Genomic DNA, 13,029 nt, shown 5'->3' on the forward strand with positions numbered 1-13,029 from the left:
TCATGATATTATTGTTATTGTTTTGCTTTGTTTTTGAGTAATTTACTGTTGTATTGTTGTCGTTGTGTTTTATTGCTGTTGTATTTGGGCTCGGCCTCTTGTAAGCCACACCGAGTCCTGCGGGAGATGGTAGCAGGGTATAAATAAAGGTTACTATTATTATTATTATTATTATTATTATTATTATTATTATTATTGTCAAAGCCAGAATTGAAAAGTCGACAACAGATCCCAAGTGTAGACTCTGCAAGGAAGCAGATGAAACAACAGATCCCATCCTCAGTTGCTGCAAGAAGATTGTGCAGACAGACTACAAGCAGAGGCACAACACCATTGCTCAGATGATTAATTGGAACTTGTGCCACAAATACCATCTGCCTGTGACAACTAACTGGTGGGATCACAAGCCAGAAAAAGTTACAGAGCATGTCAAACTCTTCTGGGACTTCTGAATTCAGACAGACAGAGTTTTGGAGCACAATACTTCTGACCTCATGATCGTGCTAAAAAACAAAGTAAGGATTGTCGATGTTGCAATCCCAGGTGACAGCAGGATTGAAGAGAAACAACTGGAAAAGCTGACACGATATGAGGATTTAAAGCTCGAACTGCAAAGACTCTGGCACAAGCCAGTCAAGGTGGTCCCAGTGGTAATCGGCACACTGGGTGCAGTGCCTAAAGACCTTGGCCTGCACTTAAACACAATCGGTGCTGACAAAATTACCATCTGCCAACTGTAAAAGGCCACCTTACTGGGACCTGCACGCATTATTTGCCGATACATCACACAGTCCTAGACACTTGGGAAGTGTCCGACGTGTGATCCAATTCAACAACCAGCAGAGTGATCTTGTCTGTTGTGGGCTCATCTTGTTCTGTTTGTAATAATAATAATAATATAATACAAGGACATATTTTTTTTCCAAATTACACTATGTAACAAAATTTGAAAAAAAGTTCTACTTCTTTATTCAGCTTTAGGGTATTGTTCCAATTCAATCACGCTGGGAGTTGGAATTCCAAGCATTTTTGGAAGGCACAGGTTGGAAAATATTTGTATTGTGCCGTACCCTGTTTTCCAGGCCTTCCAGCTGATCCAGAATCCTTTCTTTCTCCTCCTCGGCTTCCTGAAGCTGTTGATCCGCGAGCCCCTGGATCTCTTCCATGCTCTTCAGCTTCCCACTGAGATGCTGGATCTCATTCTCGAGCTGCTGAACTCTGGCCTCGTTCTGCCTTTTCTCAGATTTGATCTGAAGATAAAATGCAAAAAAGGCACAGCTATCTCTGAAACTTTGGGGGGATTTTTCATTTCTTCAATTAATAGTGCCAACTTATTATGTTGTAAAGTGCGGATTGTGTTATGTTTGTTGATTTATGCTGTCATATTAATTTTTTTGAACTTGTTTTTGATTTCTTACATCTTGTTCTTGGCTTTGTTATTGAATGTTTGCCACTTTTTTTTACAGTAAGCAGCCGTGAGTCTCTTCAGGGAGATTGGGAGGGTTAAAAATAAAGTTTTATTATTATTACTAGCTTGGGTCCCCAGCATTGCATGAGTTATTTGAAAAAGTAAAATTTTTAATTCATAGAATCATAGTTGGAAGAGACCTCGTAGGTCAACCAGTCCAACCCCCTGACAAGAAGCAGGAAAATCCATTCAAAGCACTCTCAACAGATGGCCATCCAGCCTCTATTTAAAAGCCTCCATAGAAGGAGCCTCCACCACATAATTGTACAATATGTATAAGGATGTGGGTGAACTACAACTCCCATCATGCCAGGTTAACTCCAAAAAACTCCATCAGTATTAAAGAGTGCTATGTTGGGCAAGTTTGCTCCGGATGCATCATCGGTGGGATTCAGTGTGCTCTCTGGCTGTAGGGTAAACTACAACTTGAACTACGGTGAGTCAGTCCCTTCAAACGGTAGAGGCAAAGGATGGTCTTCCTTGCCCTTCGGTATGTATAATCTGCGGTGTTTATGTGTGTATATATCTATATTAATAAAAATGTAATGTTCGTTTGTGGGATTAGCATAACTCAAAAACTACTGGACAAATTGTCAACAAATTTGGACATAATACACCTATCAGGCCAACGAGTGACCATTGCTCAAAAAATTTATTTTGTCATTTGGGAGTTGTAGTTGCTGGGATTTATAGTTCACCTAAAATCAAAGAGCACTCTGAACTCCACCAACGATGGAATTGAACCAAACTTGACACACATAACTCCCATGACCAACAGAAAACACTAGAAGGGTTTGGTGGGCATTGACCTTGGGTTTTGGAGATGTAGTTCACCTACATCTAGAGAGCACTGTGAACTCAAACAGTGATGGATCTGGACCAAACTTGGCACAAATACTCAATATGCCCAAATATGCACACAGATGGAGTTTGGGGAAAATAGGCCTTGACATTTGGGAGTTGTAGTTACTGGGATTTATAGTTCACCTACAATCAAAGAGCATTCTGAACCCCACCAATGACAAAGTTGGGGTAAACCTTCCACAAAACCCCCCCATGACCAACAGAAAATACTTAAGGCCATTGAGTCCAGCTCCCTTCACCAGGGCAAGAAAAGGTAATCAAAGCTCTCCTGACAAAGAGCCATTCAGCCACAGATATAGATAGATATATGATTCACACACGCACAGATATAGTATCATAGATTTGAAAGGGACCCCTAAAGAAGGACCATAATATGTCGCATGATCTAGAGTAGGCAAACCAAACAATCTCCACATCAAGACTGACAAAGAAACAGCAAGAAATACTGTTTACCCACAAGCATAAAAAAATTACATATATTAGAAACCAACACTTTCTCATTACTTTATTTTCCAGATCACCAGACTGGGCCACACACACATATACATAAATACATACATACATACACACACATACAATTATTATATTTTATTTATAATATAATATATAATTGTGTGTGTGTATATATATGTGTGTGTGTATATACACACACACACACACAATTCTCTTACTTTGGATTCGGCAGCTCTGTTGCAGGCCTGCCTGTACTTTTCTTGCGCTTCTTCTGCCTCCTTTCGAAGCTCTCCTTCTCTGGCCTCGTTTCCTTGCTGTAAATGAGCCAGAATTTCGCCAAAATGTTTCTGAAGATCTCCGAGACTCTTCCCTAAAATATCCTTTGAGCTATGACACCTATAAAAGACAAAAACAAAGCAGGAGAAGGAAGGAAAAAGAAGGAAGAAGAGGTGAGCAACAATTCTCTAAAGAGAAGCAGACATCCAAATAGATGCTGGAAATATCTCAGTGGACACTTATATGAGAAGGAGCTTGATTTTAATTGGTGGAAGGAAATGAAGAGTAAAGGCTACTATAAAATTAAATATATGTTTGATTAAAAGGGTCAGCTAATTTCCATAGGTAACGGCGCTCCATGCAGTCATGCTGGCCACATGACCAGGAGGTGTCTACGGACAACACCAGCTCTTTGGCTTAGAAATGGAGATGAACACGACACCCCAGAGCTGGAGATGAAGGGGAAGCCTTTGCCTTTTTCTGTGTGTCTGTGTTTCGTTGTTTCGAGATACTGAATGTCTGCCTTGTGTCTCTGTATATGCTGGAATCTGCCCGAACTCCCCTCGGGGAGATAGGGCGGAATACCAATAAAGTTTTTTGTTGTTGTTGTTGTTGTTATTGGCTTTTACAATAAGCTTAAACAAGGAATATATGGTAAACAAAGAAGAAAAAGAAAATAAGATGGGGGAATATTTAGAAAAATACAGAAATTAGAAAAGGATTGGCTGTCTCTATATATACATTGATGATTAGGATGATAAGAATAATACAAACTAAGTGGGCCCCCCCGGTGGCACAGCAGGTTAAACCGCTGAGCTCTGAACTAGCTGACCAAAAGGTCGGGGGTTCGAATACAGGGAGCAGGGTGAGGTTCTGCTGTTAGACCCAGCTAGTAGTTCGAAAACATGCAAATGCGAGTAGATCAATAGATACTGCTTCTGCGGGAAGATATCAGCACTCCATGCAGTCATGCAGGCTACATGACCTAGGAGGTGACTATGGACAATGCTGGCTTTCCAGCTTAGAAATGGAGAGGAGCACCATCCCACAGAGTCAGACTCGACTTAATGTCAAGGGGAAACCTTTACCTTTAAATGGGCAGAAAGAAGGCCCACTCACAAGTGAAATAATAGAGAGATTAATGAAGGGGATTCAAGAAAACTAAAATGGAGAAATACAAAGAATTAGAAAGAAAATTCATATTTGTATATTTTAAATTGTATACTAATGTTTCTTTATATCAAGCCATTTTGAGACCACTTTGGGGAGATAAAGTGGGGTATAAACAAATATAGTAGTAATAATAATAATAATAATAATAATATGGTAAAGGACCCCAGTCCAAATTTCACATATGGTAAGAGGAAAAGGCCCAAAGTGTTGGCATTGTGGATTAAATAAAGGATCCCATCATATGTGGTGGGAAAGTTGCAATTGGAATGAATTTGCTCATCATCCCTCCCTATGAACCTATCACACTTCTAACACTAACTCACGTCATTTCTGCTCCGGTTTGTAGCTTCCGTTTGAGTTCATTCACACGAGACAAGACTTCTTCGGGATGAATCAAGCTGTCGGCCGCATGATTCATCTGGTTCTGAGCATCTTTCAGCTTCTGTTTCAAAAGGCTGTTCTCTTTCTGTAAGAAACAGGTTGGAAAGATCAGTTATCTGCTCTCAGTTAGTGAAATCTGCCTTGATTCTATAAATTAAAAAGGGGGAGAAGGCTAAACATATTAATGATGTACCAACACTAACAGAGCAACATTTTAAGTGATTTCGCTATGAATCGGTTTTTAATAATAATAATAATAATAATACACTATAATAATAATACAGGGGACTCAGAGTAGATTACAGCATTTACATACATAGACAAACATTCATAGAATAGAATCATACAGTTGGAAGAGACCTCATGGGCCATCCAGTCCAACCCCATTCTGCCAAGAAGCAGGAAAACTGCATTCAAAGCACCCCTGACAGATGGCCATCTAGACTCTGTTTAAAAGCTTCCAAAGAAGGAGCCTCCACCACACTCCAGGGCAGAGAGTTCCACTGCTGAATGGCTCTCACAGTCAGAAAGTTCTAATGTTCAGTGCCTTTACAATCATATACAGAGACACACAAACACAAAGGTAGAGGCTTCTCCTTTTATTTCCGGCTTCTGGCTCTGGGGAGGTGCTTTCCTCCATCTTCAAGCCGAGGAGCCTGAATTGTCATCTCCTGATTTTGTGGCCTGCAAGATTGCTTGGAACATCTTTTTGCTTTTTCCCACCAAATTGGTAGCTATTTATCTACTCACATTACATGTATTCGAACTGCTAGTTTGGCAGGTACTGGAGCTGATAGACGGAAACTGACCCAGTCTTGCGGAACGAACAGCCAACCTTCAGGTCAGCAGTTCAGCAGCACAAGGGTTTAACCACAACAGCTCCTTTTAAGGGTTTTAACTATTTATTTTTAAAATTGTTAGCATTTAATTCTATTTTAATGTTTGTATATTTTTTAGGTTTAAAACTGTACGGTACTGATTTTCCTGTCTCTTTTTTTAAGAGGGAAAAATAAAAATAAATAATAATAATATTAATGGAGCTTAAAACCATTTGCGACAGGGAAAATTTTGACAAATGGATCCTCAAAAGGTCTGGTTAATTTTTAACAGACTTGCCAGAAGGGAAAACGACGCTGCATTTGGTGCACGATTGACTTCTACTGAAAGAAACAGCTGGAGCCTTTGGAAAATGATACCAAAGTGTTACACGTATTAACTCTTAAGACATAAAGGCACAAAGGATAAAAATACTATACCTGTAGCTGTTTGAGCTGAGAAATTAGCTTGTTATCTTCCTGTTCTCTCTCGTTCATCAGCTGGACTTTGGTTAAGGCATTCTCCAAGGCTTGTCTTTCCTTGTTGAGTTCAGCTTGAAGAGCAGCATGTTCCAGCTTGGGAGGCAAAAGAAAGAGAACGTCAAGCTGTTTTTACCTGTCTTGTGCCGCTCTGGGTCCCCCCCTCGGGGGTTGAGAAGGGCGGGGTAGAAATGTTGTAAATCTATATAAATAAAAATGTAATGTTTGTTTGTGGGATTAACATAACTCAAAAACCACTCGACGGATGAGATTGTTTTATGGTTTTAATAACGTTTTATATTTGGTGATGTACTGTTTTTAATATGATTTATGTTTAAAGTGTGATTTTACTATTGTAGTTTTAAGGTATTGACTTTTTGCCATTATCTATGTGTAAACCGCTTTGAGTCCCCCGAGGGGTGGGAAAAGTGTTTATATAAATACTGTAAATAAATAAATAATAAATAGCTACAGAAGCGGCAGAAATTTTCAATACCACAGAACCAAATTATTATTATTATTATTATTATTATTATTATTATTAGTAGTAGTAGTAGTAGTAGTAGTATTAGTAGTTTCTAAATTGTCTGCATACCTGGCTCAGCTGCTTCAGCCTTTCCAGCTCTTCTTTCTGTTGACTGACTTCGGCATCTTGGGCCTCCAGTTCAGCCTCCAGTTCAGCCTCATAAGCGCCAATGTCACTCTGGGCCTCTTGTAGGGCTTTGTTGAGTTCTTGTTGCTCCTGGAGGGCTTGCTCCAGGCCTGCAATTTCCTGGGGAAAAAAGACGTAGCGTATGGTTTGGGGCTGGAGTGACTAGAGCGCCTAGTACTGTCAGACAGAAACTGTGCTTCACAGATCAGGCATTTTAACTCAAGGGAAAAAACTTGGACAAGTAGAGGAAGAAGGAACGGATGGGTATTTAGCACAATGTCTCATTTTGCTTAACAACAATATTGGGTCTGATAGAGAGGGATTTGATAGTGAATGGGAGGGTAATAAAGCCTGTCACTGGGTTGATGGATCTTATACCCTACTTTTCTCAGGTTTTCTGCATCCATGGCCACTATTTCCAGCTGGTTCCTTTCCTTCTCCAGTTCTTCCACCTTTTGCAGCAACGTTTCCTTCTCTTTCTGTAACTCCTTGCACTCATCGCTGCTCTGCTTGGCCTGGCCCTTGACGCTCTCCAAATATTCCTGCAACCCAGAGATAATTGCTTCCAAATCTTTCTTTAGGGCATCATTTGCTGCTATTTGACCTGTGAACAGAAGGAGAGAAACAAGACGACAAATAGGTTGTTGTGAGTTTTCTGGGCGGTCTGGCTATGTTCCAGAAGCATTCTCTCCTGACGTTTCACCCACATCTATGGCAGGCATCCTCAGAGGTTGTGTTGGAAACTAGGTGAGTGAGGTTTATATATCTGTGGAATGTCCAGGGTGAGAGTTTTGGAGTTGTAGGTACTGGGATATATAGTTCACCTGCAATCAATGAGCACTCTGAACTCCACCAAAGATGGAATTGGAATAAACTTGGCACACAGAATATGATGATGATAATAATAATAATAATAATAATAATAATAATAATAATAATAAAACAACTTTATTTATACCCCGCCACCATCTCCCTGATGAGGACTTGGAGCGGCTTACATGAGGCCAAGCCCAAATGACAATTACAATAAAGAAAAACCAAAACACAAACCGAAAACCTAAATATGCCGAAATGAACATGATATGTCAAACATGAACATGATATGCCAAAATTTGATTACTGGAGGGGTTTGGGGGTTAGCAACCTTCCTATTTGGGAGTTGTAGTTCACCTACAACCAGAGAAACTGTGACCTCCACCAATGATGGACCTGGGACAAACTTGGCACATAGAACCCCCATGACTAACTGAACCTACTAGAGGGGTTTGAGGGGACAGACTCACCACAGTGGGAGTTGTAGTTTACCCTACAGCAAGAGAGCCCACTGAACTCCACTGATGATGCACCTAGAGCAAAATTGCCCAACATAACAAACTTGAAGGACTGATGGAGTTTCCGGGGGTTAACCTGGCATGATGTGAGTTGTAGTTCACCCACAACCTTATGTATTTTGTACAATTAAAAAATTGACTTTTTCAAATAACCCGGGCAATGCTGGGTACTCAATCTAGTAGACTAGAAAATGTTTTTTTAAAGCCTTACCATCCGTGAGCTGTTGCTCCAAGTCTCTGATTTCCTCCGTTTCTTTGGCAATTCGGGACAACATATCATCCAGTCGGGCCTCGAGCTGCTTGTAATGCCTGTTCATGATGTCAAGCTGCTGTTCCTTGCTTGCTTTCTGAGCCTTCATGTGAGTCTATGAAGGACAGTTAAAATAGTCAACTCAAATCAATACCTTTTTTAAAAAAACCTGTTAGAAAATTCGGCAAAATATATTTTGCGTCACAGGAGGGTATTATATTATTTGCTTGCTGCTTTGTTGTTTACTGATGTGTTGTTGGGCTTGGCCTCATGTAAGCTGCCCCGAGTCCCCTTGGGGAGATGGTGGCGGGGTATAAATAAAGTATTATTATTATTATTATTATTATTATTATTTCCAGCACTTTCATAAATGACACAAAGTACAAGGATAGGTCAAAAAGTTTTGCCTTCTGTGTCATAAAAACGTTATGAATGAACATATAACAGCAGAAGTTGCTGCGGATCATAGCCTGAACTGTCCTCTACACAAAACATTGTCACCATCAATTTGGACACATTTGCACCATTGTTTAACTCAGGCATCCAAACCATTTGGGGAAAATTCAGGGTTTTGTTTCCTGACACATGATTTTAAAGCTGTTTGAATGTCATTCAAGTCATTGAGTCTGAAACCATGTAGGTTGTAGGAGTCAAATCATAAACTATGGATTTCCTTAGCTGCACAACCTTCTTCAGCCAGAAATTCAATGATGACTCTTTCCTTTAGCTTCAGATTCATGGTTCTAATCAGTCAATTGGAAAAAGAAAAGGCTCTTATCAGTAGAGTAAGGTTATCTCTATCATATCATGCATAGAGAGCCCAGTAGTTGTGTTTGTGGCGCAGCTGGCTGGGTGTCAGCTGCATTAAGATCATTCTGACCAAAAGGTCATGAGTTCGAAGCCAGCCCGGGTTGGAGTGGGTTTCCAACCAATTGTGTGTAGCCTGTTGTCGACCTTTGCAACCTGAAAGACAGTTGCATCTGTCAAGTAGGAAAATTAGGTACCACCTTAAATTGTGGGGAGGCTAAATTAACTGATTTATGAGGCCATAAAGAAGACTCCAGCAAAGCATTCCAGCGGGGAAGCATGCGGGGAATGCGGAAGTGCTTCATCAGCGTTGCAGATCGATGATGAAAGCGACAGCTCCCCTGGCGGCCAGAAAAAGTTAAATAGTATGTCTGTATATGTTTGTATGTCAAAAATTGGCATTGAATGTTTGCCATATATGTGTACACTGTAATCCGCCCTGAGTCCCCTGCGGGGTGAGAAGGGCGGAATATAAATGCTGTAAATAAATAAATAAATATGGAAAGAAAAGTTAGAGCAATGGAGGCATTACTTTTTGATCCACTCTCATATTTTGTTCTTCCATGTTGGATTATTTGTACTAATCTCACTGTAAATGCCTGTCACCAATGACTAATCTGACACTGACCGAAAGTTAGTGACAACAAGAGATTACTGGGTTGTTGTGAGTTTTCCAGGCTTTATGGCCATGTTTCAGAAGCATTCTCTCCTGACGTTTCGACAGCATCTATGGCAGGCATCCTCAGAGGTTGTGAGACCACACAACCTCTGAGGATGCCTGCTATAGATGTAGGTAAAAGGTCAGGAGAGAATGCTTCTGGAGCATGATCATACAGCCTGGAAACCTCACAAAAGCCCAGTGATTCCAGTCATGAAAACCTTCGACAAGACAAGAGATTAGCTGCTACCTCTTCTGTATTACATGCATGATTACATGCAATACATCCGATGACATCATTCATGCTGAAATTTGCAAACAAGGCATTGACATTAAGAGAAGTCACAATATTTAGTAGTTACTAAACATAAGATGCATGCACAGCTTCCTAATAAGGATCATGCATGAACTCTAGAGCTAAAGCAGTCACAATGGCTTGCTTTGTTATCAGTGTTCAACTTGGGAGCTGAAGAAGTATGTGCCCAGTTTAGAAACACAAAGTCAAATCCTAAAGGCAGTCATTGGGATGAATATGAAACATACCCCTATAAAACAATGTACACACAATAAACGGACATGAAACACACCCACATTAAGAAAGGACAACATATCCCACACAAGGAGCTGCTTCCATAGTTAGATGTACCCGTTTCTTTAATGCAGGACTGCTCAAATGTGAGATGGAGTCTACTTTTCCGGCTATTCTTTTACATAGGCATTGAAGTAACGCAAAATGGCTGAAGCAGAAGTTTCCTTCTCAAAAGACGACTATCTTTTGATCCAATCTCGAGTCAAGTTTGTCGAGCAGCAAACTAAACAATGCAGTCTTAAACATCTGCAGTAACATTAGCTATTTTTAAAAGTTTCTAACATGTCCACCCTGTTGTAAAACTCAGTTGCAGCTGTTAGAGCTTCTCACGGGTCTTTTGGGAGGGGTGGGTTAGTGGGTGGGAGGAGGCGGCACGGCACTCACAGCTTTTCTCTCTTCTTTTCAGATCACATGTCTGAAGCCACACTCACGGTTTGCACAACGTTGTGAAAGCAAGCAAGCAAGCTGCACAGCGAAAAGGTTGCTTAACTGGAACATAATCTCCCTTCCAGTTTCAGCTTCTCTGTTTGACAGTTAAAAGAGTGGGTTTGAACTAAGTCGAGTCCTGGGGCTGCAAAAGGAGCCTCTTTGTGACGTCCCACGCAGGGCGAACATGTGCGCTCCAATCCCGACTTCCCTCCCAGAGCTGGACTCCGTCCCGTTTGCTTTAAATCACAACACAGGAAGCAGCGGCTGGCGGGAGCCAGGAACAAGCAGCTCCGCTCTCTGAAAGACAACAAGCCTCCAGGGAAAGCCCTTTCTGCTTGTTGAGGAGGCCTCTCCGCAATATATAGAACGCTACTATTGGAGAGCATTGGTTTTGGACTGCTGACCTAACCATTCTTTTCTAAACGTAAGCCCCTGGGCTTCCAAAACAAAGGGCAATTTGGAATGAGATTGCACACACCACATCTGAAAGCATGAAGTATTTCAGCAACAAGTTGTTTTGCTTTTCTTCAGCAAAATATACATCTTTGTGTTTATTTCAGGATTCAACAGAACATAAAACACATTTAATTTTTTTTTCTAAAACAACGAAACCAAGTTGTGCTTGTTTGAAACAAACATCTGCAGTCCACTAATGCACAGTCAGAGCAAGTGATTTTCACAGGATGCCCAAGTGGATACAGAACTGCAGGCTTACTTGTACGGAGCCCCATCGACAGTACAAGGAGACTTGCAATCAGATTACAATGCCAGGAGTTATTCATAAAGTGAAAGGACCAAGGCAGTGGCATCTACGGCCCACCCCGTTTGGGTATCAGCCAGCACGCCAATAACTTAAATCAAGAAATAGTTTATATATATATATATATATGTGTGTGTGTGTGTGTGTGTGAAAAATGTAATAAAATCATTATTAAAAAAAGAAATAGTTTTCTAAGATCTACAGAGACACTTGCTGGAACACCTCAGCAAGCAAGAGTCCAAAAGAAGAAGAAGAACTTTATTTTTCTACCCCGCCTCCATCTCCCCGAAGGGACAGGGTGGCTTACATGGGGCCCAAGCCCAGGCAGAATACAATTAAAATAAAGCAATAACAATTGCATAAAACAGCATAAAACAACATAACAAAAATAGCTAGCAACAACAGTAACAGCAGACTAATTTTGGAGGGGGGAGGAAAACCACTACATGAACTAGTTAAAGGATAAAGTGGTTTAGTAAGGTAGATGACAATGTATAACGGCATAGGAAAAATCATGGAAACAGAGCAAATTAACAGGATCAGTTAATATAATATAGGACATCAGACTGAATGACAATTCAAGTCATGATACGGGCCATTTGTCATAGGAGTCGTCAATCGAAAGCACGACAAAACATCCACGTCTTTAATTCCTTATGGAATGTGGCTAGGGAGGGTGCCAGTCTAATCTCCTCAGGGAGGGAGTTCCAGAGATAGGGGGCCACCACCGAGAATGCCCTCTCTCTCGTCCCCACCAACCGTGTCTGAGACAGGGGCGGGAGCAAGAGAAGGGCATCCCCGGAAGATCTTAAGGACCACGTGGGCTCGTAAGGGAGGAGGCGGTTGTGCAGATATTTTTTTATTTATTCATTTATTAATCAATTTTATATACCGCTACTCCCCAAAGGCTCGGAGCAATTCGCATGCAATACATAACATTAAAATCAAGGAAAATTTCAATCAGCAAGGTTCAAATAAGTTTTACAAGCTCTACGAAAGGATAGTAAATCTCGGAGAGCTTGTGTCCCTGCTGGCAAGGCATTCCACAGGTAAGGAGCCACCACCGTAAATGCTCTACGCCTAGTAGACATCAGGTGAAAGGTCCTAAAATTGGGAACTTCAAGTAAATTCTGGTCGTCTGAACAGAGTGATCTCTCGGGTTTGTAGGGGATGAGGCAGTCCCTCAGGTATTCCGGCCCCAAGCCATATAAGGCCTTGAAGGTAAGAATCAGCACTTTGAAGGTAATCTGGTGCTCAATCGGCAACCAGTGTAGCTGTAAGATTGGAGTGATATGACACCTCAATGGAACCCCTGCGAGAAGCCGGGCGGCAGCATTTTGCACTAGTTTAAGTTTCCGGATCACCAATAGAGGCAGGCCTATGTAGAGGGCGTTACAATAGTCCAATCTTGAGATGACCGTAGCAGGCTCAAACCCAGAACCTCAATCAATGTCTGATACCAAATGCGAGGCTCCCTCCTGGGCACAGAAAACTGGGCAATTTGGAAGGAGCTGAACAGACTGCCCTCCGGCACCACAAGATGCAGAGCCAACCTTAGGAAATGGGGCTACAAAGTGGAGTCCACGACATGCGAGTGTGGAGAAGAGCAAACTACAGACCACCTACTGCAATGCACCCTGAGC

At 41.3% G+C, this 13,029-nt stretch overlaps 1 protein-coding gene across 5 annotated transcripts in view; it reads right to left on the reverse strand.

Moving 5' to 3' along the window:
* The window catches only part of CNTRL (centriolin), a 73,621-nt gene that overhangs the window by 36,070 nt on the left and 24,522 nt on the right, over nt 1-13,029 (reverse strand). For 2 of the 5 annotated variants that reach the window (XM_067471845.1, XM_067471846.1), the window contains 7 exons: nt 8,105-8,258; nt 6,946-7,166; nt 6,506-6,682; nt 5,872-6,006; nt 4,558-4,700; nt 3,004-3,181; nt 1,071-1,250 (listed from right to left, as the gene is read on the reverse strand). In XM_067471845.1, coding sequence (XP_067327946.1) covers nt 1,071-1,250; nt 3,004-3,181; nt 4,558-4,700; nt 5,872-6,006; nt 6,506-6,682; nt 6,946-7,166; nt 8,105-8,258 — 1,188 coding nt within the window. Of the gene's footprint in view, nt 1-1,070; nt 1,251-3,003; nt 3,182-4,557; nt 4,701-5,871; nt 6,007-6,505; nt 6,683-6,945; nt 7,167-8,104; nt 8,259-10,254; nt 10,562-10,581; nt 10,850-13,029 lie in introns of those variants that run through there. The other 3 variants (XM_067471849.1, XM_067471847.1, XM_067471848.1) reach the window with 3 other exon arrangements.

The sequence above is a fragment of the Anolis sagrei genome, chromosome 11, assembly GCF_037176765.1.
Source record: "Anolis sagrei isolate rAnoSag1 chromosome 11, rAnoSag1.mat, whole genome shotgun sequence".
Lineage (NCBI taxonomy): Eukaryota > Metazoa > Chordata > Lepidosauria > Squamata > Dactyloidae > Anolis > Anolis sagrei.